Source organism: Balaenoptera borealis (assembly GCF_965194805.1).
Source record: "Balaenoptera borealis genome assembly, chromosome: 12".
Taxonomy (NCBI): Eukaryota; Metazoa; Chordata; class Mammalia; order Artiodactyla; family Balaenopteridae; genus Balaenoptera; species Balaenoptera borealis.
In genome coordinates this window covers 103,117,604-103,145,345 of record NC_138869.1, presented here as the reverse complement: position 1 = coordinate 103,145,345, position 27,742 = coordinate 103,117,604, and the positions used below count along the sequence as shown (strand labels likewise).

At 38.6% G+C, this 27,742-nt stretch overlaps 1 protein-coding gene across 5 annotated transcripts in view; it reads left to right on the top strand.

Moving 5' to 3' along the window:
* The window catches only part of LOC309608222 (uncharacterized protein), a 278,913-nt gene extending 263,244 nt beyond the window's left edge, over nucleotides 1-15,669 (top strand). For 3 of the 5 annotated variants that reach the window (XR_014232736.1, XR_014232737.1, XR_014232738.1), the window contains 2 exons: nucleotides 530-3,573; nucleotides 4,624-6,538. Coding sequence is in view for 1 of the 5 variants with exons in the window: in XM_082347792.1 (XP_082203918.1) it covers nucleotides 3,438-3,573; nucleotides 4,624-4,685 (198 nt within the window). In the remaining 4 variants the exon portion in view is untranslated. Of the gene's footprint in view, nucleotides 1-529; nucleotides 3,574-4,623; nucleotides 6,539-12,157 lie in introns of those variants that run through there. The other 2 variants (XR_014232735.1, XM_082347792.1) reach the window with 2 other exon arrangements.
* The last annotated feature ends 12,073 nt before the right edge of the window (nucleotides 15,670-27,742 follow it).

Genomic DNA, 27,742 nt, shown 5'->3' with positions numbered 1-27,742 from the left:
ATTTCCATTACCCTGAAAACCATATAAAACCCATTACTTAATATTGCTACTGCTCATTACTATTGCGGGTGCCATCATTTTCCTTTCTTCTTTTCTTGCCAAATTTAAAAATGTCCATAACTTATTGGTTTATTGATTCATTCATCCTTAGATATAGTACTTTATTAAAGATGTTTATTGGACATAGATATTGTGCTAAGGTGGTAGAGAAAAACCTGTGTATGTCACTTGCTGTGCCCTCCACCAAGACACACTTAGTACTTAGCATGTAGTAGATGCTAAACAAACACGTGTTCTTCTATCCACCCCCCTCCTTTTCTGTCCACATTCACCAGTTGTCTTCCCTGTTTATTTAAATTTATTTTATTGGAGACAAAGTCATTCTTTCTTTAAATAAATGCCATGTATACAAAAGATGGGCGGTTAAAAGATTTTTCAGGCATAATCGTACCATCTTAATTCAACTGTTTATTTTTTTTATCGTTCTCTCCAGGAGTTACTTACCTGTATACATAATCCCTTGTCACAGGTTTATACTGAAGTCATTGTGGCCTTATATTCACACATGCTGGCTTTTGCTCTATCATTTCCAAAAACTCAAAGAGAATAGTGTAAAACATAGAATGAAAGGTAAGTGAAATTCTATCACTCTGAGATATCATCCCAATATCTTAGTGACCATGATTTTATGTATTTCCCTATGCACATATACATATAATTTCATATGGATTGAATATTGTTTAAAGTGTTCAAAGGTTTAAAAATCATACCTATAATATTTGAAGACATTGTAAAAATAAACATTTCAAGGAATCAAACCTGTATTAAGTTCTCCCATTGGTTTGCCACTTTAGTTCTACATGGCTGCTTCTAAGTCTTTTTCAACACAAATACATATATGAGTAAATATCCAAATATGTAACTTTAGCAACATAACTAGGATTCTGTAGCTCACTTAATATAACTTAATGTCTTGAACATAATACCATATCAGTGCTTCTCTATTTACCTCATTCAATGTTTTTTAATTTAAAAAAATTTTTTAACTAAATAATACATATGTATATATATTTTCAAGAGCACCTGCTACCATGAGGCTTGAAAATAAAAACAGCAGTTGACAACCCCACCCACTCTTAACTACTCTAAGAAACTTTTTTGGACATTTCTTCTGCATTAAAATTTGTTTTTCAAAATAACATTTGTGTATTGCCATTTTTAGACTTTCTTATTTTAGACATTATTTAGACAGTGATTTCTTACAGCAGAAAGATGCAATTTATCTTTTCTATGGAGCTCCATAACCCCCTTCATCTTCTTCCACTTGCGTATCTGCTATATTTCAATCACAATTTTTGTGTTAATTCACTAGCCACTGTGTATATGACTATAGGCATATTGTTTACAACTAAGTAATGCAGAGTACGACAATGACATCCCCTTTCCTGTCCTGCTCAGGCAGTTAATAATTGCCTTATTTTGTATTATTTTCTTAATTTCCCTTTACACTTATTATTAATTTATCTTCAGATTCTCTGATAAGACTGTCACATCCCTATAAATACAGTGATGTTTTCCTTGGAGATATCCACCTCTATTTTCCCTGGTGACTTAAACTTTTAATAATATGTTTTGACTGGGTTCTTTTTCATTCATTGAGTTGAATGTTTCATGGACCCTTCAATCTGGTATCGATGTTTTGGGTTATTTTTTGTGCTGAGAAATTTGTTTGTATTATTTCTTTGAAAGATTTTTTTTTCTGATTTTGTTGTTCTCTCTATAACTCTTAGATTGATTCTTTCTTATACAATTTTTCAGTTTTGAATATGTTTGTTCTACCTTCTCAGGAAGTTCTTTGATTTTATCTTCTAGTCCTTAAACTGAATTTTTAACTTCTCTTATACAATTTATTAATAATTGTATAATTATTAATTTCCAAGAGCTATTGTTTTATGAACAACCCTTTTGCTTAATAATATCCTTCTTTGTTTCATAAATCTTCTCTTACTTTCTCACTTTTTTTTAGGCTATCAATTTCAGGATTTTTGTTCGTTTGTTTCTTAGTTTTCCCTTTCTCTCTTAATAGTCTTATTTTTTCTGAGTTTCCTTTCTCTATCTCCTTTAATCTTTGTCTTTCTTGTTGGAGGTTTTAAAACATGTTTTATATCTCTGGCTCTCTGTTTATATTGAAAATGAGGCAGTGATGCACTAACAAGGCGGTCTGGATATGTGAGCGGGCAGATTCGTTGACTGTGTGTAAACTCAACCTTTGGGTTGGGGCCTTCCGAGAGCCAGTCTCTATAGGAGTTTTTTCTTGGATTGGGGGATTTTCCCAGAAAGAAACCCTCCAATATCTTGACTGTGAGGCCAGGGTAAAGGTGATGTAGAAGAGAGTGTGATTTTAGTTTGGCTGCAGGGCTCTGAGAGCCAGACAAGGGAAGAGGAATGTGGGTTCATAGTCTAATACTCACTTTCACTGTCCCCTCTCTTGGTGCTTCAATCTTATGCTCAACTGTGTCTTATGTCTGTGAACCTAGAGCATCTCTTGTTTAAAATATTTGTATAGTAAACCTCCCATGTCCTGTAGGGTGGCAGAGATGTAGTGACCTGTCTGAATCAGATGGGAGAGGTTACCTGGGGTGTAGTTACTATTTGTACAGACCAAGCTCGTTGTTCTTATCCCCATCCTGTGTCCTTGCCTTCATATGTACCAGCTGCCTCCAATTTTTGAGATATTCTGAGATTGTTTGGTGAAAATTACCTTGTTTCCTGTTGGCCCTTAAATTGAGTGGAGTTTTGATAATGACCTGTAGAGAAAATTTTTAATTTTATTGAGATCCAAGACTTCCACATTCCTTAGCCTCACTGATGCAGTTGGTTTTAGTCTTCTTGTTTTTTTAGCACAAGGTATGACACAAACACCAAAGGAAAAAAACAAAAATAGAATATAAATAAACCTACCAGAAATAACACATCTTGTTCAGTAGTGTTTTAATAAGTCAAGAGCATAAGAAAATAAGTAATTTTATAAATAAAGTTTATTATTTTAAAATTGCATTGAAATGGCTGACAAAAGAAATTCCATAAGACAATACCCCCAAACCTTAGCAGAGGCAGGAGGACTGCAAATTACTCCTATAGGGTAGGGATGGCCAGGCCTATCGGTGTTGTGAACACTGAATTGGTTGTAGATTTAATGAAGGGAACCTACTGTTTGATTTTTTTAAATGTCAACATAAGGAAAACAAATATGGGGCACGTTTCACATGCCATCTATACCTGCCTAAAATATTGGAGCATTATTGCCCTGAGTGTGCTTGCATTCTTTAGTTGTTTCTCTTTGAGGTGTTTCTCAAGAACAGAATGCTTCTTAGGTGCTAAACAAATATTTCATAACCCAGTAAAGACACTATTCAGTATGCTTCCTTTTTCCTTAGCAGGAGTCGCCTGGATATCTCTGTCCAATATTTGGAGGAAGACTTCTGGGAAATGGCTGGCAGTTCAAAATGTCTATTGAAGCACATGAACTCTGTAAAATGAGAGATTTGCAAGAATCCTTAAAATTTCTGCAATGTGAGTTTATTCCCAGGATCAAATCATACTCACCTCTTATACTAACCAACTTGCTGCAGCCCAGGTGATGGTTTTCTCGGGATGACATGGCGGTGGGGCCTTCTTCAATGACTCTAGAACCATCGTGTAGAAAACATTTGGCAGCCTCAAGAGGCGGTCTTACTGACCGTGGCCATATCATTTCACAATTTTTAAATCAAAATCATTCTTCATATATATTATGCCCGGGGTGTTATTTTTCTTAACAACATCAGGAAACTGAAGGATTAGCTTTAGGATAGATCCTGAACGGTCTTGCTTTTTCTATGATTTAAATCTGAAAAGAAGTCATAGACTAAACTAAACCCTGCTTTCAAATAATTTCCTCAAAAATACAGAAAAGCATTTTTTACTTCTGCTTTTCTCTGCACATGACCCTCTATCTGACGGTCACAGGGACTGAACAGATATCAACAAGAAATGGAGGTGATCGAGAAAGGAGAGGCATGTATACTAATTTCTGCAATTATCAATTTGTCCAATTTTGTAGATCGATAAGGAAGTGATGGGTTTAAGCTTTGGCAGTCTTTTGCCTCCCGTCCCCTGGCAAATTCTGTAACATTGACAGGATCGGGCATGTTCAGGGGGGTATGGCTGTAGACCAAATTCTGTAATTTTGGAGTTGGATCAGCAGTAACAGGTTGTCAGATTAGCATCTGATGTTGATGAGAACATCCAGGTGAAAGATGCGGTAGGAGACCACATACATCTGAGAAAGGAGCTCGGAACACTCTTTCCTGAGGAATTCAACCTCCTATCAGTAGAGGTAAAGTGGATATAAGAAAAATGCCATGGGTGTGGAGAGAATGAGGGAAGGTCATATATTTCAAAAAAGAATATTGTTTACAAGGAGTGTTAATAGGTTTCAGGGGAAATGTTAATTTTTTTTTCTCCTAGATGAAATAGCTACTGTAAGTTTTTAATGGTTAATCATTCATTCCTGAATTTTTATATTAAGCATTTTATATTACTTTATTGACCTAACTTTTATGCTCTTCTTCATTTTGACAGTAAAGAATGACCAGGCAGTACTCTTTGAAAATTGGAGACCATTTGCACCTGCTCTCTGTTGAGGAAAGTGAATAATAGGGTGCCCTCAAGGAATTTCGAAGGTATCACTCAACAGAAACTTTTGTGTCTGAAGAAAACTAGATCATTTTATCATGGTAGGCATAGTGATATGTTTGCTTTAATAAAATGCCATATTTCTGCCTTTAATCTCTTGTCAACCAGCTATTAAAAAGCCCCAAAGTGCATGCGTGCAGCACATGTAAACACTTGTGGTTTTGAGGTTACCACAGAACATACTAATAAAGCATGTAATTTGTGTTTTGTGCACAGACTGTAATAATTTATTGAGTGGTAGAAAGAAGCTAGAGAAGGATTTTCTCTAACTGTAGCCAGCAAGTCAGTTTAATTTTAGGGCTCTACGCAGAGGTGCATGCAGACACGTGTTCATACAATGAAATCATGTGTAAAAAGCATCAGAAAGCCTCCAAAACAAAAGTGGGGCAAAATGTAAATTAGTTGCACACACACTGAACGCATTCTATCAAGTGTTCTCATGCTGTTCCTTCAAGCTAATCAGCTGGGAGGGTGGGTATTCTTTCCCAAAGAGATGTGTGTGCCTGTGTGTCACACACTGATAGTATGACAGAATGTAGATTAAGTTAATTCAAGTAAATTAAGATAAATCATCATGGCAATCACATTTTAAACTTCGTGAACATGAACATGATCTCCATAGCGCCTGTGGATTAGTTTTGCTCCTTTATTTTTATAGGGAATAACAAAATGTGGAAAGGTCGAATCACTTTTACAGGGTCATGGAAGAGCTAATGGTCTGACTACAGCTTCTACCATGCTTATTGGAGCAGCTGATTTCTCTGTTTATGCAAGATCCTTATAAGTGAGGATTGCATCTTACTCGTGTTCATGAAACTTCTTCCCTTGTGAAATACATTGCACACAACACACAAGAAATGCAGATCATTTGAATGGAAATGCCTCGAAAGGGAAGAAATGAGAAACTTTACTGTATACATGCCAATGTCTGGAAAATTTTGTGAAATTCTGTAGTTTGGGAATAAAACCAGACTTTATGCAAACAAAAACATGTTCAGTTTAGAGAAAATGTCTGTGCCCAGAGGAAATGGGTCTTAGGAACCCTGTGTTTATTCCAAAAAGATGCAACACCTGTCACCTGGAAAGCAAATCACCATTCTCTATGCTTTTCTTTCCTCTTAAAATGTATATACTGGGCTTCCCTGGTGGTGCAGTGGTTGGGAATCCGCCTGCCAATGCAGGGGACACAGGTTCGAGCCCTGGTCTGGGAGAATCCCACATGCCGCAGAGCAGCTAGACCTGTGTGCCACAACTACTGAGCCTGTGCTCTAGAGCTCACGAGCCACAACTACTGAATCCCACGCACCTAGAGCCCGTGCTCCGCAGCAAGAAAAGCCACCGCAATGAGAAGCCCGTGCACCGCAATGAAGAGTAGCCCCCACTCGCCGCAACTAGAGAAAGTCCACATGCAGCAACGAAGACCTAACGCAGCCCAAAATAAAAATAAATAAAATAAAAGTAAATAAATTAAAAAAAAATTAAAAACAAAAAAAATGTATATACATATATTAGTTTTCAGTGCAGACAAATCTTTTGTGGTTCAAAAGCTTTGGAATTTGAGGCCAAATTAAAATGAATCCTTTGTACCACCTTTAAGCCATAACCACTTCTTCCTTTGGTACATATATACTTATCTAATCAACCAGCTCCCATGGACAACTAAGGATTGAAGAGCTTCCTTGGCCATGGAAAGCATAAAGGCATTTTGCAAATCTGTAAGGAGACAATAGCAGAGTATGCCTGAGAGCCATTCTATTTAAAGCAGAATTGAAATTGCACTGATCAAACCTGGGAAGGAGTTTTCTACAAGGGACTCAGCCAGTTTTCTACTCTCATGAGAAGGAAACCATGATCTTAGTGGCCATTCTAATCCTTTCTGTGGTCTGAACTTCTTTACTCTTTGATCATTTGCTCACATAATAAAGACATACAGAGAAAGGAGAGGGGAAGGAAGGGGGAAGGAAACAGAAAAAAGAAAGGAGATAATTAGAAAACCCCATCTTTCAAATGTTTATCTTATGCATGTTGGCTGGTAGCGTTTTGTTTTGTAGCAACAGTAGCTCTGAAGTCAACATTCATCAAACGCCAGGAACAAATGTTTTCAGATTGATAAAAGTTATGATTTGGAAGATTTTTGATTGGCATAAAATGTAACATAAAAAAAGTAGAGATTAGTTATTTAATCTCTAGCTGAATTAAAACAAGCTTAATTGGGGCTTTTTTGCTTCACATCCTTTTTGGTGTTTACCTCTGGGTTTCTAAACCCTGTGTGATTGTCAAGGCATCTTTCATGAAGCACCTTTTAACTGAGCCAGTTTCTTTTAACACACACTCTGAGGGGAGGAGGGACTAACAGAGTCAAAACAAAGGTAGCCCCCAGCTCATGTTTAAATCTGTAGCTCTGTAAGTTTGCAAAGGTTCATGCACCTCAAACGTACCTAATTTTATTTTAATATAATGATCGAAACAGCTATTGAAACGTTTTAGAGAAAAATGGGCAGATATAAAGAATAATAACAAAAACTGAATCAATTTAGAACACCAGGGGCTTCCCTGGTGGCGCAGTGGTTGAGAATCTGCCTGCCAGTGCAGGGGACACGGGTTCGAGCCCTGTCTGGGAGGATCCCACATGCCGCGGAGCAACTGGGCCCGTGAGCCACAATTACTGAGCCTGCGTGTCTGAAGCCTGTGCTCCGCAACAAGAGCGGCCACGATATTGAGAGGCCCGCACACCGCGATGAAGGGTGGCCCCCGCTTGCCACAACTAGAGAAAGCTCTCGCACAGAAACGAAGACCCAACACAGCCACAAAATTAAAAAAAAAAAAAAAAAAGTAACCAATGCCAAAGCTTAATAAAAAAAATTTAAAAAATAAAAAAATTTAGAACACCAGGTATAGACTGTACTCTAAAATTGTTCAAAAATCAAATCGGTATCCACTACTATCTTTTTTAGGGCTTTCATCTTTATTTATTTATTTATTTTTTAACGAAAGTATCATACACAAAGGCTATAATTCCTGTTTAAAGTAGTTAATTCAAAATAACTTCATGATTGCAGTTAGAACCATAATTGATACCAAAACACACAGCATTGACATCACAGGATATAATCCAAGTTGAACTCACTAAATCTACTGGTATCTACATATATGTAAGACCTGTTAAAAAACAGATAATTTTCCTCAATATGAAGAATGAAGGAAAGACAATACTTTTTCTTTTTTTATTCCCCCAGGGCATATATACATATCTTTATATTGAGATCTATAACAAACTGAAGAGTGAAAATCTAGAGCTAAGAAAAAGTGTCACAAATTCAGGTTCCCAAAGAGTTGGATAAGGTCAGTGGCTTGTCAATATCTTGAGCAATCATTGAAGCTTTATAAGAACTTGTGGATTCTATATTTTAGGATCACAATCGTCCATGATTTAAGATTAAGTAGCTATAAAAAACATTTAGATGTAGATTCAGACACATCTGGACTAGATTTTGCTGAATGAGACCTCTGGAATAAAATTATTAGCTGTTTCTTTCAAGATATAATTTGCATTTGCTCAACTTTATTTGGTGTTTACGTTTCATATTTGAAATAATCATTAGCTCCGAATGAGCATTAAAAAAATTATTCTAGGGTCTGTTAATTTTGGAGCCTGACTGGCTCAAAATATCCATAAATTCAAGTGCAAACTTTCTTAAATTCTGATATTTAAAAAACTTCATTCATTTATTTGTTAATTCGTTCCTCCACGTGCCTTTGGTAGGGTCTAAATAAATATTTGCTGGTTGGAAGAATGAATGAATGAATGTGAGTGAATTTCCATACATCTGGGGTGTACCTCTCACTTACGAAATAATCATTAACTCTGAATGAACATTAAAGAAAAATCATTCTAGACTGGTGATCACATAGTAAATGCAACATTAAATTTCTGGCATGCATGGAGATTTCTTTCTAATGATGAAATTTCATAAATAATATATATGCATTTCAGACTGTACTCCAAGACAATTGGGGAAATTTGTTCTTCTCCTTTACCAGGAACAAGCTGTGGTGCCTTTGAGGTCAGTACTGGCACAGGGGTTGTTATCAAGGTTTGCTGCTACTCTGGCACATTCGCTTGCTCGCTCATTATGACTTTGTTGGGCGTATCTCAACTATAACCTCAGAAAAAGATTTCTACTTAGCATTGGCAAGGTGAAACCAAAGTAGCATATATTCATCAATGGTTTTTCCCAGAGCATTCTTCTGGCAAGAAATGTCAACAATTTAGCACATGACAATGACCATCTGTGTGCAGATGTCTATAAGAGGCATTTGTAGTTCCTCTCTTTCAGATTAGATTAAGGATGACCGTGAAGAAAGGGGAGAAAACAACCTTTCTCTGTAGCATCTAGCACTACTTCCTCTATATTTTCTGATAGAGTAGTAGCAGGTACTATGGCTGTTTCTTGAAATCATACTTTATTTTTCAAACAAGGACATTTGGTGCCTGAAACGCCTCTAGGAGTTTATTTCACTGACTTGCATCTCCAAGAGGAAGGAATTCAGATGAAGTGGGACCCAAGGTTCAGGCATGCGAGGCAGACTCAGGAGTAACCTTGGTTGCAGGAGGTATTGAAGGGTCTTCCTAACAGTGCTCACCTTCAAGGTGGGAGAAATCAAAGCACAGAAGCTGGAGCCAAAGAAAATGCTTCATGGTCAGAAAGGGTGATTCTGAGATCAGAGGAGGATTCGTCACCCATATCACCCCCTGGTCCGGCCCTGGGAGATCATACCTGAGTGTGAGGGACGGAGCTGTGAGAGAGGAAAAAAAAACAGAAACGAATGTTTCTGTTTTGCAGGAACACAGCTGCGTGGCTGTAAGGGTCTTATAGTGGGTGATCACATGGTCGCAGGATGTCCCAGGTAGCAGAAAGCTCAGCTCATAGGCGGCTGCTCAGAGGCCCTCGAGAACCCGTCCCTGACTTGTGGCTGTGGTCAGACTGGCTGTGGACAGTTTCAGGTTATACAAAGGTAGTGCCAGGAAACAAACATCAGCAGCATCAATCACAAGAAGAAAACCAGGTTGGCAGCCCCAGGAAGCTGGAGCGGGTGTGACAACAGCCAGTTCTTGAGCACTGACTCTATGCCTGGAAATGTTCTAAGTGCTTCACCTGTAGGAACCATTGTACCCCTCAAAACAACTCTGTGAGTTAGATCTTTTTAGTATTCCCATTTTACAGACAAGACGGTGGAGGCACAGAGAGGTTAAGTAACTTGACCAATGTCACACAGCAAAAAGTGGCAGAGCCACTGTTTTAATTTGGATTGAAGAGGAAAGTGAAGGATTTTTCTAGAATCTGAGAAACATTTGAGGTGGGTGGGAAGGAGGGATTTTACTTTCAAGTGGCATCCGGGGTACTGAAGTAGACAGGAAGAGCGGGAAAACTATTTTTTTTTTTTTTTTTTTTTAGTCCTAGGTTAATGTGGCCTGAAAACATTCCTCTGGAAGCAATGGAGCAGCAAATACCTTTCTCATAAGCACCGCCTGCGAGAGTGGCACTTGAATTAGCTCCAAGAGAACAGGAGAGGAGGAGAGGAGAGGCACACGTCCAAAATGCCCACCACGAGTCAGGCGCTGGCCCAGGTGTGTTACCACACATCCGATGCTCACAGCAATCGTGCCGTGGATCACTTCCATTTCTATTCTGTAGTTTAGGAAACAGGCTCAGAGAAGCTAAGCAAATTTCCCAAAGTCCCACAGCCACAGAGTTGCAGAAAGGGGATTCGAAATGCAGGTCTGGGACTTCCCTGGCAGTCCAGTGGTTAAGACTCTGTGCTTCCACTGCAGGGGGCGTAGGTTTGATCCCTGGTCAGGGAACTAAGATCCTGCATGCTGCATGGCGTGGCCAAAAAACAAAACAAAACAAAATGCAGGTCTGACAAGTTCCAAAGGCCATGCTCTTTTCAGAATCTTATACTGCTCCTCCCCAGAGAAGAGATATAGCAGAAAAGAAAACAAATGTGAACTTAAAGCATCTTTCATGTTAAAAAAAATTGCCATCCATAACAAACATTAAATTATTCAATTGCTCGTTCACTTGAATTAAACATTCCTCAGGACACAATTGAGGGAGATTCTGTTCATCTATTAACAGTTACAAGGAAACAAGAGCAATGTTGCAAGGGACTCAGTCCTTAACTGGAGGTTCTAACTAAATGCATCTCTGCTACTTTTGAGTAGGAGGAGGACAAGTGCTAAAACGCCTTAACTTGCTCAAGTGCTTAGGAAGCACTTTGAAAACAGGACTGTCACAACTTTGTACAAACGGGTAGAGTGAGTCAAAACCTCTGATGCACGAAGGATACTACCAGGTTCACCCATGCAGTGATTTCCCCAAATGTGTATATTAATTAAATGGCCCGCTTCTGCTCTAAAATGTTTCTCCCATGCCTCTCCCTCAGCCCACATGCTACGTTAAACCTCAGGTGTGACAGTGTGGCGAGCAGCCCCTGATTTTAATGAGTTATATATGGAAAGTTGCTTGGAAATCAAATCCATTGTCTCACAAAATAGTTGTTATAAAGACGGCTAGATTTTATCTTATTTTTTTAAATTAACATTTCTTATTTATTTATTTATTTATTTTTGGCTGCGTTGGGTCTTCGTTGCTGCGCGCGGGCTTTCTCTAGTTGCGGCGAGCGGGGGCTACTCTTCGTTGCGGTGCGTGGGCTTCTCATTGCGGTGGCTTCTCTTGTTGCGGAGCACGGGCTCTAGAGTGCACGGGCTTCAGTAGTTGTGGCATGTGGGCTCAGTAGTTGTGGCACGCGGGCTCTAGAGCGCAAGCTTAGTAGTTGGTGGCCCATGGGCTTATTTGCTCCACAGCGTGTGGGATCATCCCGGACCAGGGCTCGAACCCATGTCCCCTGCATTGGCAGGCGGATTCCCAACCACTGCGCCACCTGGGAAGCCTGATCCAGTTTCTTTTGAACACCGTATTAGTTTTCCAACAAAGCTACCACAGATAAAGTGGGAAACATGGACCTACGAATGGTTTCTCTGCCATCTTCTTACCCTTTTTTTTTAAACTAAAATTTTATTTTGATTATTGCCCTAGAAATAATCAAAGAGCAAAAGACCAAAAAATATAAAAGTTGAAAGAAAACAGGAAAACTTCCTTCACCATGAAAGTGGTAAAAAATCACAATCTTCAAAAAGCCTCGAATACCAATTGACATATTTAAATCAGCTTGGGTATAAAATGAGCAGTGGTAATTGGCACCGACAGGTGACTTGGGCAAGCCTGAAATGTGGGAGGATTATGAGGACACCATAAGTCTACAGGCTTGTATAGTGCGTATTTGAAGAACGAAGGTCTTTTAAGGATTGATAGACATTTGCAAACCAATATTTGTTTGGCTGTGTGTCATTTCTCAGAGATCTATTACTAGAAGTCAAAGAGGAATGGTGACCTGGGACAGAGCATCGAGTCAACTTGATTGACAGCAGGCAGAGGAGGGCATTTGGCATCCAGATGCTCTGAGTTCCATGCTCATAACACATTGCAACAGCCTTCAAGGAAAGGAACAAACAAATTTAAGAAACACACGTCAGTGATCATCCAGAAGACTCTGTGAATTAAGTAGGGAGGTGCAATGGATTTACTGTCCAATGCTCAGAAATTCTGAGAAGTTGCAAATGGTAATGTAGTGACGTTCTCAGGATAAAGCGACAATGCCTACATCTTCAGAGTCAAGTTCAGTCTACAGAAATCCTACACATTTGCCCATGTATCACAAATCTAGTATGGCATTAAGACTTTGTAACAGGTTTCTGCAAACACATTTTAAATGTCTTTTTCTTTCTCACTAGAACTTTAAGGCTACTCTTTTCCTACTACACTTCTATGAAAATGAAAAGGTAGAGTCTTATCTTTCACCAGGGAGCCTTTCGGGTATATAAATAGAGGTCATAGCCATGTGTGTTTGATTTATTGCTCAGACCATGGTAGCGTTCCACATGGCCTTTGGTGTTCAAGGTTTAAATGTTGCATGTCTCCTAGTGGGACTATTATATTTTAAGTACAATTCTTACAATTTATTTTTTCTCTTTCCCCCTATATTTAATCTCAGATTATACCATAAAGGTAAACAGCTGCAGAAACAGAAGAAAGCCCAAAGTCCAATGGAGTTGGATAATCTGAAAAGGGCTGATAAGATCTTTTCAGTCTCAGCAGAGCAAGGCCAGAGGGCAGTGTGTGGTTTGCTTTATGCTCACCAGAATGTTCTCTCCTTTCACACAGTCAGTCCTGTTACGTTGAGGACACAGTGTTCTAACACTAGAGAAGCTGTCTTGTTTTTTAGTTATTACGTGTGAGCAAATCTATTCTGCTTAATTACAAAAACATGATGATGCCAGCAATCTGATAAACTATCAGGGGATTGAAAGTCAGGTTTTGGGCATGTCTGTGTCCTCTGATGCTTCCAATTTTACTGGTGGAACATAGTATAGATAAGTTTATCTGGAAACGCCTCCAGCAAATTCAGTCCTTTTCCTAGTTCTTTCCAGGAGCATTTTATACCCATGGATTATTTGTGGAATACTTTTCCTTGGTAAGTTAGTTAATGGAAGTAAAACTTCTAGAGAAACTACACTTATATCTTGCTTTGATATTGATCCATTTAATATATTTCCCCTTATTTTTTGAAGGGGGACTTAATCCAGTGATTGATGTTTTTTTCTGTGACAACATGATAAAGTAAATCTCAGTTTGGAGGAGGAGCCAAAAGTGTCTGGAGACGGGGGTTCTCACCCTGCCTCTGCCCGTATTTAATTGTATGACTTAGAAGAGACACCAAGTGTTCTGTCTCCATTTTCCCAGTCTGCAGGAAGGATCACTCTTGTGGCTAAATGCTTAGGAAAGAGGCTAACACATTATATATGGATAAGGCAATCTACTCAGCTGTGTAATCAACTCTGTTGCCATACTGGTCACTTATATTCCCTGTTTCTCTACTTAATGTGTTTATTCATTCTTTCAACAAATCCTTTTTTGTATTCCAATTATGTACCAAGCCTTGTGCTAGTTACTGGGGAAAAGGCATTCCATCTGTCATCAAGTTTACATTTTATCAGGGAAGATAGACAAATGAATGGAACAAGTAGTCAAATGTTCTGTGCCTTTGTAGGAAAAGTACAGGGTACTTGGTGGGCCTATGCAATCCAGTTGAAAGAGTCTTGGGAAGTCCTGGGAAGGGACATTGAGACAGAAACCTAAAAGATAAGTGAGAGGTAGACAGACAAAGGGCAGTCTACTGCAATATATCCATAGTGAGGGCACAGGTGGTGCAAAAACGTCAAGGTGAGTGATCGTGTTCAAGGAAACACAACTTAATAGCAGTTCGAAAAGCATGGATAATAGAGCGTAAAAGACGGAGTGGTAAGAGGAGGCTGGACAGAGTCTGATTGGCCATGACCGTGAGAAAGCTTTGAAGGGTTGAAGTGGGGAAGGGGCTCAGTCAGATCTAAGGTTGAGAACGGCCCTCCAGCCACGATGGGGAGACTGGGTTGGAGAAGTCAGTACCTTGAGGTGCTTAGTAGACATTTGTTGGTGTATGAAGACATACATCTTATTAATCCTCACAGAAGAGTCATTGGAAATGGATTCTTCCTTTTTTTTAAATCTATATTTTTATCATCTTTTGCAGAAGAGTATATTATGAAAGTATTTTTATTTTTTCCATGACACCAATAAGAAAAGATGCTCAAATGAGAAGCACACTTCCATGGGTGTGTCTAGGTTTATAAATTAATTTGCTTGTCGTCATCACCATCATTATGTATTTCTTATAGCATAGATTGTCCTGTAGATGAGAAATATGGGTAAGACAAGCTTTGGTGACACACTATGCCAGTTAATTTAGTTATAGATCCTCCCCTTTTTCTCCCGCCCATTTAAATGTTTGGGTCAAGACTTTGTAGCTGAGAACTGCATCTTAGAGGCCCCCCAATCTTGTACAGTTGGAGGAAATTCTCCTAGTCATCTTACCTTCTTTGCAAGTTGATTTATTTTCCAGTGCCTTCTATGTACTGCATGTGCTCACCACTTTTGATATACAGTGTTTTGCTGATTGATTAGTTATCTGATGCAGTCAGTAGTCCTTATTTGGCTTTCTTTAACTTGAGTTTTGGCCCTCACCGTATCATACTATTTTAATTGTTTGGACAATGTTGGGCCCTGGTAGGGCAGTTCAATGTCTCATTCTCATCCATCCTCAATAAATGAGGAAATAAAAAACTAAAAGGCTGAAATGACTTGAGGAAAGTGGCCTTTCCACCCCTCTTATTCTTATTCTTTTATATCAGGCCTAGTTCTTCGTGTTCTCTGACATCCCTTTTTCCAAAAACAAGTGAAGGAAGCATGGAACCAGTATGTGGCCACTTAAAAGCAATAGAAGTAGAATAGATTTAAATGGAAATAGGGCAGAGTCCTCACAAAAATTAACTTTCTTGGACCCTTTCCAGAACTCATCATAAATGAATTGGGTTATTAATGATAAAAGTCTTTATTTAGGAAATGCATTTTAAAATTGTATTTGAAAATGGGTACAGGCTCATTTATTTTAGGCCTTGTATGTGCTTCAACAACAAAACCGACAACAAAAATTGTAACAGAAAGCCATGTGAAGTGGAAATTATAATCTTGATTTTTTTGGATTGATTTATTTAGTTTATTAGCTTGAATAACTATATATGTAAATACATAACTGAATCACTTCTAATATCTGTTATCTCTCTCTCTCATCTATTTATTTATCTATTACATTATATACAAAAGACATAAAATCTTTAGGTTCAAAATAGAAAAGTTAAGAGAGTTTCATATACTGCAAAAGGCTTCATTCATCAATATACAAAATAATGGACTGAGGGTTTTTTAAATAGAAGAACACCTTTAAGGCATTTAAAATATTTAATATACTTTACATAACCATTTTACACATATGAAGTCTCAGATTTAGTAGGAAACATTAAGGTTATTTAGTACAACCTTAGCAGATGAATGAGCCCACTCTACAACATTCATAGTAAGAGGTCACTCCATTTTCCTCTCTATTTCTAGTGATGGGAAATGTACCATCTCCTTTGAAAGCCAGACATATTTGCATACACAATAATTTTAGGCAGTTCTTTCTTACAATGAGCTATTATCCTTTTTCTGCAGTTTTCACCTGCTTGGGTTTTGTTCTGTCCTCAAAGGGTCTCAGTGAATGAACCTCATCTCTGCTCCACTTGACAATGCTTCAGATATTTAGAAACAGCTATTTATTTCCACTCTTTTTCCATCACCTATTAGACATCCAGAAAATTATTAACTGTCACTCAGAATTTTATTGGTCAAAAACCTGTTGGATCCAGAGCCCCCAGACCTGAACAAAATGCCCTGAAGGTACAAACCAGGACAGCATAGAGTTAAGAATCACTGTCGTTGCTCTTGAAATAACAACCAAAAAAAAGTTTTTGTTATTTTTTCTGACTAATTTGCAAAAGAAGGTATCCATTGGATTAACTAATGTTCTTACATTTGTGGTTTGTTTCCCCTTGATTTTTGACTAAGGTTTGAATTTAGAAAGTATATAATAAAAAAATACAAAGAAAAGGGGAATCAAAGATGACATCAGATTTTCATCTTTGAAAAAAATAAAAATCATTTCTCAGATTCAAGAACTTTTTATAAATAGTTTTTCTTTTAGGTTATTAAAAGGAAAATAGTAACATGTAAATGTACCTCATAATATAAGAATTACTTCTCTCTACAACTTTGCTGTTTCATTTCTGAATCCTTTTTGTTATTATTTTAATTTAATTTATATGGGATTCAGTAACTTTTTTCATTTTCTTTCTCTTTTTTCCAGCTACAACTGAATTCATTTCTAAAGTTTAGGTATATTTTAAATCTCTGAATTGTAGTATTTCTAAGCCAGCAAACGTGCCTTACTAACTTTAAATGCAGTGATAGATCTCAATGCTGTTCTTAAACTCACACCTGAATTTTTTTTTTTTCTTCAACTCTCTTTTCCATTTCTTTCTCCATCTTCTTTCCAGGCATTCTTTCACTTTCAGAACGTATCTACCTCTTGCTTAACACTTTCCAATTACATTCTGGTAGTTGCAGCACAGCACACATCGGATTTAATAGAGCAAGAAAATTCTCCATCTTATCTGACCGTTGGGAGTGTAATATCCTGCTCTCTTGGTTTATACCCACCGTCTACATGGGAGAAGGAAGAGAAGAGGTATTAAGTGGGGGAGCATATCTCTAACAGGTAGACCTCTTCATGGTAGAAAAATAATTGTGCTAATTTAAATGCATTGGATAAGTTGACCAAGACATCGGTTTATAAAGTTGTACCATCTTACATATTTTAGGGGTTTGGCATACAGGGTGTGGAAAAATAACTACACACAGACTTGCATTAATTAAAGACGAATAGAAGACAGCACCCACGATATCTTTTAAATGAAAAATCATTGAGTGTATCCTTTCACAAATATACTCAACTAAGATATTTCCATTTTGCCGTTTGTTTTGTATTTCCACTAAGCTTTCGATAGACTATTAACTTCAAATACAGTTGCTCCCTGTACAAAGAAATTTCATATTAGTTTTGTGAGTTTGAAAGAGCCCTCCTGTCTCTTTTAAATTTCCAATCCCTCTTTTCCATGCTTGAACATCCGTCTTTGAGAAGGAATAAAGGGTTTATCTATTCTTTGCACTTAGGAGTGGTGGAGTTTCGTATTTTTTATTGATAATTCAAAAAACTAATCAAATTTATTTACATCTAATAAGCTTAAGAAATTATTAGATGAGTACGAAAGTTATCTACTTATACCCCAAAACATTAAAAACTCATGGGTTACAGATCAACATCAGGTACCTCTGGTATGAGATACTGAGAAGAGCACATCGATTCTGTGGCATTCTTGCCCAAAATGTATAAACTTAATGTGATCATAAGAAAATATCATATATACCCACACTGAAGGACGTGAGACCAGCACTCATTCTGCAAAATATCAGATCAGTACTTTTCAAAGCACTCTACTAAGGTCATAGAACACAAGGAAGGATTGAGAAATTATTGAAGATTGAAGGAAACTAGGAGACATGACAACTAAATGCATGGTGAGATCTTGGGACCAAGAAAGGACAACAGTGGAAAACTGGTGAAACCCGAATAAAGACTGTAATTTAATGAATAGCATTGTACCAATGTCAATTCCTCAGTTTTGGTAACTTTCTTATGGTTACACCATAGGTTACCATCAGGAAAAACTGGGTGAAGAGTGTATGAGAACTTTCTATACTATTTTTGTAACTTTTTTGTAAGTCTAAATTTATGTATTTATTTTTAATATCTTTATTGGAGTATAATTGCTTTACAGTGTTGTGTTAGTTTCTGCTGTACAACAAAGTGAAACAGCTATACATATACATATATCCCCATTTCCCCTCTCTCTTGCATCTCCCTCCCACCTTCCCTATCCCACCCCTCTAGGTGGCCACAAAGCACCCAGCTGATCTCCCTGTGCTATGCGGCTGCTTCCCACTAGCCATCTATTTTACATTTGGTAGTGTATATATGTCCATGCCACTCTCTCACTTTGTCCCAGCTTACCCTTCCCCCTCACCATGTCCTCAAGTCCATTCTCTACGTCTACATCTTTATTCCTGCCCTGCCACTAGGTTCATCAGTACCATTTTTTTAGATTCCATATATATGTGCTAAATTTATTTTTTTTTTAAATAGTCTTACACTTTTCCAAGTGTCCTATAGAGGCATGCTCATACACATTTATTTATCTCCTTATTTGAGGTTTATGTTTATTTCATATTATAAGTAGTGCATAGAGTCCTAACTTAGACCTGAAAGGAGGCTGACAATCATGCAATTTGACCCCCCTATTTTATGCAGGAGGAAACAGAGAACCAGGAAAATTTGTAACTGAGCTGAGACCAGCACTCAGGAACCCTGACTCTGTGTCGGTTCTTTTCCACACCATTCTGACTCCAGACTGAGAAGGGCTATTCGCAGATTTATGATTTGATTACTTTAGACATTTTTTAATTACAAAGAAGAATGTAAATAATTTAAGGCCTGCCGTGTACCTTTGATCAACTCAGAGCCTGGTTTTTGTTTTTGTGTTTTCCATAAAGGTGTTCACTGACCTTGTGTTACTGAATGAAATTTAAAACTAGTGATATGCAAACGTACTTACTAAAGGCAAATACTATTTCATTCATTAGTGGTATCTGATGGCCTCTAATCAGAGTACCATCTATTGAATAAAAATAGGTTGCTTCTTTGATTCTACTGATTGCTTCTTTGAATTTTCTGAAGATAATTTATTAACAAAAGCTTTTTCTCCACTATTTCTTCCAACACATGTATTTATTCACATACTGTTCTTTTCTTAGGAAATGAAAATGGAACAATTAAAGTAGTTTTTCAATGTTTTCCATAGTTTTTACTTGGGTCCTGCTGAGGCGAGCCTGCAGATTGGTTATTTCTCTGGGTATGTGAATGTGTGTGTGTGTGTGTTTATTTTTCAACATCAAAGGATAGGGCCTTTGTCTCTTATAGAAGTGAAAGAAAAAATTTAAAACTCCTAGGTGTTTCTAATGTAGATCTGAGCCAGTTACTAGACTGCTAAATAGCCAAGAGTACCCACTTCATAGCAGTTTCATGTTTTATTTAATTAATTAGCCATGATCTTTAAAATTTACTGTCCTTTAGTGTCCTGTTAATGTTAATAGTCATGTGTCCAGGGTCTTGAACTAAAGTGTGGAAGGAGGCAATAGTTACATACTAGTCTTAACCATTAAAACAATCTGACGGCGTAGTTCCTCTCCGTGGGTCTCACTGTTTTTACTGAAATGTTATTAAATATGGGAAAAGACCTCTGTGAGTGAGTCTGACGAGCTCTTCCTATAGAAGGAGGCTTGCACTGCAATGCTGACTGCAGTTCTGTGCTGTCACTGCATGAGGCTGCCTGACATGTGGTGATTGGAGATTCCGTTTCATAGAAACTGAGACAGAGGGAGTCTCACTACATAATGTGGTCGAGGAGAAGGTTTTGCTTACAAAAAAATATGCTCAAAAGAGAATCAAATGATGCAGAAACAGCTGTACACCCAGGCACAAAAATATAAATTTAGATACAGACCTTACATCCTTCACAAAAGTTAACTCAAAAGGAATTGTAGGCTGACATTTAAAATGCAAAACTATAAACCTCCTTGAAGATAATCTAAGAGAAAATCTAGATGGCCCTGGGCATGGTTCCGACTTTTTAGATGCAGCACCGAAGCACAATCTAGAAAATAAATAGTTAATAGATTGGACCTCATCAGAGTAAGAACAAACTTTTGCTTTGTGAAAGTACTGTCAATAGAATAAGAAGACAAGCCACAGACTTGGAGAAAATATTTACAAAATACATATCTGAGAAAAGACTTTTATCTGAAATACACATAGAATTCTTAAAACTCAACAATAAGAGGACCAACAACCAATTCAAAAATGGGCAAAAGCTCTGAACAGACACCTTATCACAGAAGATATATGGCAAATAAGCATTTGAAATGCGTATGTGTGTGCTCAACATCACATGTCATCAGGGAAATTCAAGTTAAAACAACAACGTGATATCACCGCAGGCTTAACTGGAATGGCCCAAATCCAGATCATTGACAGCATCAGGTGATGTTGAAGATGTTGAGGATGCAGGTGAGGATGGGGAGCAGCAGGAACTCTCATTCACTGCTGGTGGGCGTGCAAAATGGTACGGCCACTTCGGAGGACCGTCTCTTACAAAATAAGCATGCTGTCAGCCTTCAACCAGCAATCATGCTCCTTGGTGTTTACTCAAACGAACAGAAAACTTGTGCACATACAAAGACCTGTACACAGGTATTTACAGCATTTTTATTCATAACTGCCAAAACACAGAAGCAACCAAGATGTCCTTCAGTAGGTGAAAAGATAACTGAACTGTGGTCCATCCGGATGATGGACTGTTGTCTTGTTGATGGGCTGTTATCTGCAGTGGTGACTTGGCATAATTCCTTGCCGTACATTTTTTAAATTAATGTGAAGGGCTGCTATTTTTGTGTCCATTCTTTTTTTCTTCTTCTTCTTCCTCGAAGACGATAAGTTTTTCTTTCATTTTCAGAGATAGTCAACTTGGAGGATTCATCCTGCTGGACAGTGTGATAAAATTCAGAAGGTAGATTGTTTTCTGGTCAGGATTCCCAGCATGACACAAATCCAACTTTATATTAGAAATTTGAAGGAGAAAGAAGTTAAATCCCAGCACCCATTACTCAGAAAGCAAGTGAAGGGATCTTAAAAACATAATTACTAACTAAACAAAGGAAGGCCTGAGCAGTGCTCAAAGAATTCATGTTTGAAGTAGTGCCTAATCCTGTAATTGCCACTTCTCAGAAAAGGTCTGTGTCTATGTGGAAGAAAGCCGTTATTTAAATCATGGAACATTACACATCAAAGCTGCTTCTGTCAAGGATGTTTAGTTGCTTCAAACATTTTTTTTTAAAAAAAGACAAGACTTGGGAACCAACATTTCAGCTGGAGCTGAAGGAAGGAAATGAAAACAAAACAAAACAAAACAAAAACCCCACAACTTTCTTCCTATGGAGGAAAAGAAAGAAAAAGAAATGTTATCTTTGTATATCCAAGTCCATACCTTTCCATCACAAAGGAAATGTATGTGGTCCTTTGTGATGAGTTAAGATGCAAGAGGATTTCCTAGCAGGAGGAAACTGTATTGCATCTGCCTATTCATTGATTCCATGCTTTCCCCATGTGGTTCCCTTTGCACGTGGCCGGAGACATGCAAGTAAAGTGCAAATTCAAGTGCAAATTCAGTTATGCCATTTGCCTCCTTAAAATCCAACAGATGACTCCACTTCACATATTTTTTAAATTTTCAAGACTCTTAATATAAAATACAAGCACCTGTCAAAATATAAGCCCCCTGCTGTATAGCACAGGGAGCTCAGCTCGTGCTCTGTGATGACCTAGATGGGTAGGATGGGGTGGGGGGGAGGTCCAAGAGGGAGGGGATATATGTATACCTATAGCTGATTCACTTCACTGTGCAGCAGAAACTAACACAACATTGTAAAACATTTATAATAAATAAATGCTCCAATAAAAAAAAGAAAATATAAGCCCTCTTACTTCCCACCTCTATTTCCTTCAGACTTGGTGCTCTAGTATTCCAATTTACTTGTTGCTGTTTAAGACACCGTGCCGTTTCACACAGCGGGTTGTTGGGCATGCTTCCCTCTCTCTGCATGCCATTCCTCCCCCTGTGAGCTCCTTCACTCCCTTTTAACCAAGTGTCTTAGTCTGTTCAGGCTGCTATAACAGAATACTGTAGGCTGGGTGGCTTGTAACAGCAGAGATTTATTTCTCTCAGTTCTGAGGGCTGGGAAGTCCAAGATGAAGGTACAGGTACATTTGGTGTCTGGTGAGAGATTCTTGGGTCATAAGTGGCCTTCTTCTTGCTCTGTGGTCACACAGCAGAAAGGGAAAGGGAGTTCTCTGGAGTTTCTTTTATAAGGGCACTGATACCATTCATGAAGGCTCCACCCTCATGACCTAATCACCTTCCAAAGGCCCCACCTCCTAACACCATCACACTGAGTCTTAGGATTTAACAAATGAATTTCAGGGGACAATGACGTTCAATCTATGGCACCAGGCTAACTGTTATTGTGCCTCAGGTCTGGTGAGCCATCTGTGAGCCCTCAAGGGTGCGCCAGGGTTCCCAGCACATCTCTCTCAAAGCCCTTACATTAAGGAGAAAGAATTTGTCATCAATGACCCCTCTAGACTGAGGGCCCCTAAGGGAGCAAGACCTCATTGCCCACGTTTCCCAACAATCCAGCACACAGTAAACACTCAATGAATGAATTAAAATTTTTCCAGTTATAGGACCTCCCTCCTCATGCTTTATGGACTCAAAAATCAGTTTGCTGAATCCCAGATAATCTTGGGAATTTAGTAATTTGTATTATACTTATGTTTTAGGGTTCCCCAGGAAACTCTTGGGATGTTACTCGTGTGATCACTGCGATGCTCCTTTAAGCAGTGATTGGACTTTGGAACTGACTTACATGAGGGCTGTTGTCATAGCAGACTTTCAATCTTTCTGTAGAGAACATAGGTTTTAGACCATGAAGGCATCTCTGATACTTATAAACACCTCAAAGTTGTCCACAAGATTTGGGCTTATGTGCACTTTCTAGGGAAAAAAAACGTAGAGCTTTCTTGAGATATTCCAAGTAGTCTTGTTACCAAGTCGAAGCTTGAACTGCTTGCTGCAAGACAGGCCAATAATAAATCAAGAGATGAGGTGTTGGGTCAAGGAATAGCGATTTTATCTGGAAAGCCAGCAGACTGAGAAGATGGTGGATTACTGTACCAAAGAACCGTCTTACCTGAGTTAGAATTCAGGCTCCTTTTATATTAAAAAGGGAGGGTTGTAACTGGTTGTTGCAGATTTCTTGTTGCTGGAATCCTTTGTTCTTGCAGCTGTCCAGGTAGGTTTGGTCACAATGTTCCTGTAAACCTCCAACATGACAATTGTTATTTTCTGTTCTGCAACTTTTTATCTCTGTATGAATGGAAAGGTGTTATACCTTTAAAAGTCTAGCCTGGGAGGCAGATCACTGAGATATTTCAGGCTATAGACAACATTCTTTTACAAAGGTGCAGAGCCAGCTTGACTAAGCACAGGTAACAGAGCATAAGGGTTAGACCTAAAAGAATAGATCCAATATGGAGTCAGGTTTGTTCTTCTCTGTTAGTCTAGAAAGAAGAAAAGAAAAATAAGGGGAAAATTACCAAATGGGAGTGAAGGGTACTTGTCTAGGGAATGAAGGAAGGAAAGGTGGAAAGATGCTCAAAAAGAGTAACATGATGCATAAAAAGAAAATGAGTGGGTTCGTGGACAACTCTGGCTTACTCAAACTTTGTGTAAATTTGGATGCAGCCCCTCTCTTGGGGAATACGTACATCTGAGTATAAATATATTCCCCTTTCTCCCCACTAAGGTGAGAAAGGCCATTAGAGGGCTTAAGTGAATACAACACTCAGAAGCTCAGTGTCTTGGTAAATACTTATTTTTCTAAGTCACAATATCCAATGGGTAGCTATATGAAGAGAAAGACATATATTATTTGCAATATGCTTGCTTCTGATCAAAATGAATATAAAATATTTAGTACCTGGGTGTAATTATCTCCAGCAGAAAGATATTCTGTTTAAAAGGGACTGAAATTGGGCTTCCCTGGTGGCGCAGTGGTTGAGAATCTGCCTGCCAATGCAGGGGACATGGGTTCGAGCCCTGGTGTGGGAGGATCCCACATGCCGCGGAGCAACTAGGCCCGTGAGCCACAACTGCTGAGCCTGCGCGTCTGGAGCCTGTGCTCCGCAACAAGAGGTCGCGACAGTGAGAGGCCCGCGCACCGTGATGAAGAGTGGCCCCCTCTCGCCGCAACTAGAGAAAGCCCTTGCACAGAAACAAAGACCCAATACAGCCAAAAATAAAAGTTAATTAATTAATTAATTTTTAAAAAAAGCTGCAGTAATTAAGATTTAAAAAAAAAAAAGGGGACTGAAATTAAAATATTGGAAGCCGTGTTTTCCTTCTCAGGTGAAATGTCCAGGATGAGGACAAAATTCCACAGCTTCCCGGTGACTAGAACATGGGGACCTATGAGCCTGTCCAAGTGTGACACTTCCAGACACTTATCCTGGGAAAACTCCAGACACCTGACAGTTTCTGTAGCTGTGGATCAACCAACCAGTCATAGGATTTAAAGTTCCAGGGAAAAGGGGAGAAGTAAAAAAAAAAGAATGTCCCTGAAGTCCACCTTAATTAAACCCCATTAATTACAAAATAAATTGAAACTAAAAGAACTGGCAGTTTTAACTCACCATTGGAAAAAAATTCAACATATTTCCAAAATTTCCACTTTAAGAAGGAAAAGCCCAGTATTTATAAATAAAAACAAGGCATTTATTCAACCCCAAAGCTGCATTGCCTGGTTGCCTTGAGAATGCTCACCAGGCCCACTGTTTGGTTGAATGCAGGTTGAAGACTTCTGACCACAGGATTTAATTTACTAGATTCACATATGTGTCAGTCATTCAAGTAACAAGGTCATGTAGAAGTACTTTTAACAAACATTTCTAGTGTGAGCACCTTAATTTGTTTCTTCTAAAGATCAAGAATGGCAGGGCATGTTTGCAAACATCCCAATTTTACATGCATTTTTAATACAATGTGTTTCATAAAAACCTTATAGAGTAGTTACATCTTGTTAGTAATGGTCCTTCATCTCAAATCCCTGGAGTGTTCTTTATTCTGGAAAAAGAGTATCTAGGCACCCCCGGGTACTATTTAGGAGAAATGACTGCATGATCATCTCCTCCCGTGTCAGTTCAAGTTAAAATATTTTATGGCACTGTCAAAATTTGGTCAATAGCACATAACTTATTGTCATAGTCTATTGCAATAACAAGTAAGTATTTGTCAATAACAATGCAAAGAATAGCTTATCCATCCCGAGTCTCTGTGTGGGTGAAGCTAAATCAAATGTCTACAAAGAGAAAAGAAGCGGATATTCTAAGATTAAATCTGGTTACGGAGGGCATTTGATACTTCCGTCAATGGGAGGATTCATGCTCTTAAATAACAGAGAAAGAGAGCTTTGGAGAATGAAGAAGAATAAGTATCTGAGTGAAGATTTTCTGAAATAGAGCAAAGAACATTTTTTGAGTCTTCAAGTTGGGACTGTATTCGAAATATTTTACAAAATAATTTAATATTTATTCTACACACACTCTTCATAGTGAGGTTATTTATTTTTTAATTTTTATTTTGTATTGGAGTATAGTCGATTTACAATGTTGTGTTAGTTTCAGGTGTACAGCAAAGTGATTCAGTTATACATATACATATATCTATTCTTTTTCAGATTCTTTTCCCATATAGGTTATTACAGAATATTGAGTACATTGGTCCTTGTTGATTATCTATTTTATGTATAGTTGTGTGTATATGTTAATCCCAAACTCCTAATTTATCCCTCCCCACCTCCTCACGTTTCCCCTTTGGTAACCATAAGTTTGTTTTCTGTGTCTGTGAGGTTATTTTTGCTTTAATGAAAATGATAGTGTTTCTGAGCCTACGGTTGCCAGGGATAAAGGAACATTTCATGGAGTCAGAAGCTCTTGTTTTCATGTTCATGCATGATGCTGCCCCTTTGCCCTCTTCACCTTGTGATGCTTCAGGAAGAAAACTTCTGCCCCTGAGCCATAGCGGGGGCTCTGAGAAATGGATAGTGTATTTGCATGCTCTTTGCCCCTGGTTGCCAAATCCATTTTACAGCATTAGCTTCTGAGACTCAACAAAGGACTCGAAGGCACTAATGAAGCATGATCAGATCATAACGTCTGAGAATTAGAATGGCGTTTGGGGCCATCTAATCCCACACCTCTCCTTAAAATAAGACTCTTCTCTCCAACCCGTGTACTGGCACAGAAAGTGGTCTCCAGGAATGGGACAGTCTTTGATTTCCGGGGCAGATATTTTCATGAATGCTAATGCTCTAAGTGTTGAAAAGATTTCCTTCTTTTTATCGGTGCTGGTTCTGACCGTAATCACATCTACCCACTTTCCCCCATCACAGCCCTTTAAGATAGCCATAAACTGTCTCCCAAGTTTCCTTCTATTTCTATATTTCTGTAAAATGGCTCCTTTTACAGTGTGGTTTCTAGACTTTTTTCCATCTTGGTGGCCCTCTTCTGAACATAATTCAGTTTTTCATGGTACTGCTTTTCATTTGGAGCCTTATCTTCCATATGTATTTTGACCATTGATAACTAAGGGTCCTCACCTTTATTTATCCAAGCACGATGATTACAACATAAGTCTGCCCTGGACATCCCTGGTGGCACAGTGGTTAAGGATCTGCCTGCCAATGCAGGGGACACGGGTTCGAGCCCTGGTGCAGGAGGATCCCACGTTCTGCAGAGCGACTAAGTCCGTGCGCCACAACTACTGAGCCTGCGCTCTAGAGCCCGCGAGCCACAACTACTGAGCCCGTGTGCCACAACTACTGAGCCCGCATGCTACAACTACCGAAGCCCACGTGCCTAGAGCCCGTGCTCCGCAACAAGAGAAGCCACCGCAATGAGAAGCCCGCGCAGCGCAATGAAGAGTAGCCCCTGCTCGCCGCAACTAGAGAAAGCCCGTATGCAGCAACAAAGACCCAATGCAGCCGAATAAATAAATAAATAAATAAATAAATAAATAAATAAATTTTAGAAAAAATAGTAAGTCTGCCTTATCTTATTATTAGTTGTATATGGCATGGATTGATGGGACACCAGCGACATGAATTCTGGAAAGACTGAGCCAGGTCCCTATTTTTGTAAAGAAAGAGAGGGACAATGGGTATATTGCCAGTATAGGAGTGCTGAAATATGGACATGGGCACAAGCCCCATTCAGAGAAGCAGAGCACATGGGGTAAACTGGAAGCCAGGGACAACGCAGAGCCGTGGCTGAAGAAATGGAACATTGCCTCAGAGTCTGGCTAGAAGAAAACTTTATTGGTTAAAAATATATTTTCAATCATAACAACAACCCAGTGCTGATTTTTAAGGCTGTGTTTCACCTACTTGACTGTTTTTGAATCCCATCACTATCCTGAAAGGTAGGTATTATTATCCTTATTTTACAAATGAGGAAACTGGAGCTCAGAGGAGTCAAGTCCATGGCCAAGGTCATGCAGCTAAACCGTGGTGAAGCTGGAAGCCAGGCAGGTCAATCTGATTCTGGAGCACTTCTCATAACCAAAGTACACCAAGCCTCTTGGGTTTGGCTTCCTGACCTTGGGATTAATCCAGGCATCTAGGAGCAG